General features: G+C 40.7%; 1 protein-coding gene across 1 annotated transcript in view; it reads left to right on the forward strand.

Annotated features, from left to right (window-relative positions):
* LOC138860173 (trypsin-1-like) overlaps positions 1-4,669 on the forward strand; it is a 4,802-nt gene extending 133 nt beyond the window's left edge. Inside the window, exons 2-3 of the mRNA XM_070117292.1 lie at positions 1,501-1,613; positions 3,773-4,669. Of these exons, the coding sequence (XP_069973393.1) occupies positions 1,501-1,613; positions 3,773-4,581 (922 nt within the window). The 3' untranslated portion in view covers positions 4,582-4,669. The remainder of the gene's footprint in view (positions 1-1,500; positions 1,614-3,772) is intronic.
* The last annotated feature ends 218 nt before the right edge of the window (positions 4,670-4,887 follow it).

The raw sequence follows: 4,887 nt of genomic DNA on the forward strand, positions 1-4,887 counted from the left end.
CTGTTTAAAGGGGTGATTGAGTCGTCATTGAGCGCTGACGTTAATACGCTCATTTCATGTATACGTAGAGTACATCTGTGAATACAGGCATGTATGTGTGTATATGTATATGTATATATATATATATATATATATATATATATATATATATATATATATATATATATATATATATATATGGACCTACGATGCCAGTCTGTGTTTGATAATGCCACAAGGTAACTACATAATAACATATAATGCAACACCAACTAAATAATATACCATCAAAAATCATAAACAAGAAAAATTCTCCCCAAAACAACAACAACAACAAAACAAATACAATATCACACTACTAATTTTCATCCTTCACTTTTACGATAAATTTTTAAAACACTCATTTACCTCGCCGTCTTGCAGTGCCAAGGAACCCACCGGCGCCTAAGAGAAAGTGCCAGGCATCCAGTCTGTGCCACAGGGTAGGGGGGGAGTGCCAACCTCGAGCGCAGAACAGCTGTGGCACTATTAGCATCGTTGGTTTGTGCAAAGGATGGAGCTGTGTTTGTTGTCTTCCACGTGAGAAGATTTTGTTTGTTGAGTTGAGAATTATGGGCGGTGGTGGTGGGGGGTGTGGGGGGTGGGGGGAATGGTGGTATGGGGGTGGTGTGGGTGGTGGGGTGGGGGGTAGTGGTGGGGGTGGGGATGGAGGTAGTGGTGGAGGTAGTGGTGGGGCTGGTGGGAGTGGTGGGGTTGGTGGGGGCTGTAATACTGATGATGGTGATGAACATACTACTACTAATGATAGTAATTATGATGATGATGGTGATAGTGATGGTGGTGGTGGTGATGGTGATAATAATGATAAAGATAATGATAATAGTAATAGCAATTGTAAGACTAATAATGATGATGATATTACTACTACTAATAGTACATTATCATTATGATGATGATGATGATGCTAATAATAATAATAATAATAGTAACAATAATGATAATGATAACAATAATAACAAAAAGCGTAATAATGATACTAGTAACAACAATGGTAAGACTAATAATGATATTGATAATAATGATAGTAGTGATAATTAAAATAACAAGAAAGCATAATACTGATAAAGATAATTATATTAGTTATAAATAATCAACAACAACAACAATGATAATAACAATAAAATAATGACAATGATAATCACAGCAGCAACAACAACAATAATATCAATAACAACAACAGTAATAATAATCATGTAAATAATAATGATAGTAATAATGCTAATACTAATACTAATGACGATAATAACAATAACAATAATAATCATGAATTAATGATGATAATAATGATAGTGATAGTGATAATAATAATACAAATAATAAATAATAATAATAATAATAATAATAATAATAATAATAATAATAATAATAATAATAATAAATACAAATAATAATAATAATAAAGATAATAAGAAATGCAAAAATTACAGCACCCTCAGTTAGAGACCTCGGAGCACCTTGCAGTCTCAGGGGAGGCTATTGCTTCAATGCAGAAGATAGCAACATGTGCAATAGTGGGAAAGGGGTAAACGAAGGCTGTGCAAGCAAGGAATGTGCATGTTGCATCCCAGAAGAAGGTGAGTTTGCAGTGTGTTTGTATTAAGGATTGTTTACACTGTACGCACTACTTGTTACAACTTCATTCCGTGGTCTTAATCACTTCTTCAAATTATGAATAAAGTGGGATCTGGTTGTAATTAGGGAATACTTTTTTTTTAGACTAATAACTCTTTCTCCAACTTTCGTATTTTGAATCGTAAAATCTCTGGCGGTTTTTCTTATGGGAGGCGAATTCCAGTAATGTGATAGCCGCGAAACCGAAGCCATGGCCACGTAGTCATAGAACGAATTCTTTTTTTTAGCGTTCCCATTTCCAAACGCTCTAGCTTCATGTCACCGGGACTGTGGCTTCAACGGTATTTCCAAACGCTCTAGCTTCATGCCATCGGGACTGAGGCATCAACAACACCTCTTGAGTTAAATGAAAGCGAAGAAGTAGAAAGGTAGGACCGATTGGGAAAGCATGCGATTATAAGATTTATGCTGTCACGCAAAGCGGTAACGGTGATAATGACGATGGTAATGGTGATGATGATGATAATGATAGTAATGGTGATGGTGATGAGGGCTCATTTTCTCTCTCTCTCTCCCTCTCCCCCCTCCTCTCCCCCCCCCTCTCTCTCTCTCTCTCTCTCTCTCTCTCTCTCTCTCTCTCTCTCCTCTCTCTCTCTCTCTCTCTCTCTCTCTCTCTCTCTCTCTCTCTCTCTCTCTCTCTCTCTCTCTCTCTCTCCCTCCCTCCATCTCCCCCTCTTCCTCCTTCTCTCTCTCTCTTTCTTTCCACCAATCGCCTACTTTCGATGACATGGCCATATGGGGAGTGTAAAAGGCCATTTCTCAAAAGAAAAAGTTTTAGAAGAGGAAGTAGCGACACCAGAAGTGTTTTAACAAGCAAGAAGTGTAGAATAGGAAAGCGTAGCACTAGCCAACATGAAAGTAGAAAAGGCATATATTAATATTCTCTATACTATGTTATATTACGTACATGCATTTCTGACGAAGATATAATCAAAATACGGTTCATGAGTGTTTTTTTTCCGAAAACAAATGTTCTCTTAAATGATTATCTAACTACTATAGAATTATCCAGTTTTGATAAATCGAGTGTTTGCTGTCGAAGATGAGCGTTTTAAGGGATATTTAGGAATAGATAGGCAGATGCACTATTACCTTACTAAAAGACAGCTTAAAACCTTAATAATTTTCTTTGCGTCTTATTACAAATTCTATTTTTCCCCTTTTCGGATATCAGTTTAAAAAGGATATTTAGTATTTATTCAAATCGAGGTAACTGAATTAATTAATTTCATCTAATTGTTCTTAAAAAATAACAATAAAAAATAATTGCTTCTCGGCTATGTAATGAATAAGGCGTACATTATTTGATTATTGATGGTGTCCATATAAAGATTAATAAACCTTGTATAATGTTGATTTACGATACATAACCATACCAACCATTGAGCAGAAACATATGTAACGAATTTTCAGCATGTGAACTAATGACCCTCATAAATAACATGAACAATGAAAATGACGTGATTTGTCGTTGCCCTTAGTAAAAAAAAAGAAAAAGAGAGAGAGAGAGAGAGAGAGAGAGAGAGAGAGAGAGAGAGAGAGAGAGAGAGAGAGAGAGAGAGAGAGAGAGAGAAGAAAGAAAGAAAGAAAAAAGTTTCGTGAAAGAACTATATTCAGGAAATGTATGAGTGTTGATGACATGGGTAAATGTTTTGAGGAAGAAGGATATTTCGGAAATGTGCTAGTTCTACGATTCATATAACAAATGTCCGATGCGTGAGAGGTGCCATGGAATCATTGGTCGAACTAGAATGGTATATCATGATTATATGTCACGTGATTATACCACAGCGACATAATAGTATATTGCTATCTTTATATCGGTGTCATATATTACACCAAGCCGAATTTCTTTACGAGAGGGAGGGAGAGGGAGAGGGAGAGGGAGAGGGAAAGGGAGAAAGAGAGGGGAAAGGAGAGAGAGAGATCTAACATAATGTATATTTAATAGCTTTCAAGTTAGAACATAAATCACATACATATACTGCATATATACATACACACATCTCTCTCTCTATATATATATATTCATATTACTTTTTTCTTTTTCTTCTCATTTCCAATTTCTTTAAACAATGACAACTTCACCCCTCCCTGCCAGCGCCTTGCCGTTGCGGGCTGACCAACAAAGCGACCACCCACGCGCGCATCGTGGGCGGCGACGAGGTATCTCCGCCCAACAAATACCCTTGGCTAGTCGGCCTCCTGCTCCCGTGGGCGTACGGCGACGGTTTCTCCTGCGGGGGCTCCATCATCAACAGCAGGTACGTCCTCACCGCCGCCCACTGCCTCTTCGCCAACACCTTCTTCCCCCTTCCCGCGGGGCTCTTCGCGGTGGCGGTTGCCGAGCACGACTATACCTCCGCGACTGATGACATCCCGGGCGTCACTCGCGCGCTAAGGGTTGCCAGCTACCTCGTCCATAAGGATTACCACCCGGTGTACCTGCACAACGACATCGCCCTTCTGCGTCTGCGCGGTGTCCTCGACCTGACCTCGAGTAAGGAGGTCCGAGCGGTGTGCCTCCCCCTCGACCCGACGAAGGCCTACGAGGGGGAGACAGGGACCGTGGCCGGCTGGGGGGACACGAGCAGGGGGAAGGGCGTGTACCCGGGCGCCCCGAGGGAGGTGGCCGTCCCTGTGGTCGAGTGCGGGCGGGAATCTATCGCCGGGTCGCCAGTGATTCCGCAGATGCTGTGCGCGGGCTTCGAGGAGGGCGGGAAGGACTCCTGCTACGGGGACTCCGGAGGGCCCCTGACGGTGAAGGAGGGCGGGAGGCACGTCCTGGTGGGCGTCGTCTCCTTCGGGAGGGGTTGCGCCCGAAGGAACTCCCCCGGGGTCTACACGAGGGTCTCGCAGTTCCTTGACTGGATCGCTGCCAACACCGCTGATGTCATGTATTGTCAATGATAAAAAGGAAAGATGAATGAGAGGGATTATCTTTTCAGCGCAAGAGATATCGTCGTCATAAGTACATGTATCTCTGACGATAGATGTAATCCAGCCCAGGTAGTTACATACTTTATGCTGCGAAGATATAAGTTCTCATTCATACCCTCGTCTACATTTATCGTAATGAACCCTGTTCACATTGTCAATAATGTGTTGATATTAATAGGTATATATAAAAAAAGAGAAAAAAACGTATCTTTTACGACTGTATGCAAAGTATGTAGCCATACTTATAGACATGGGTGTAATAATCAGTATAAAACA

This window comes from Penaeus vannamei, chromosome 40 (assembly GCF_042767895.1).
Source record: "Penaeus vannamei isolate JL-2024 chromosome 40, ASM4276789v1, whole genome shotgun sequence".
Taxonomy (NCBI): domain Eukaryota; kingdom Metazoa; phylum Arthropoda; class Malacostraca; order Decapoda; family Penaeidae; genus Penaeus; species Penaeus vannamei.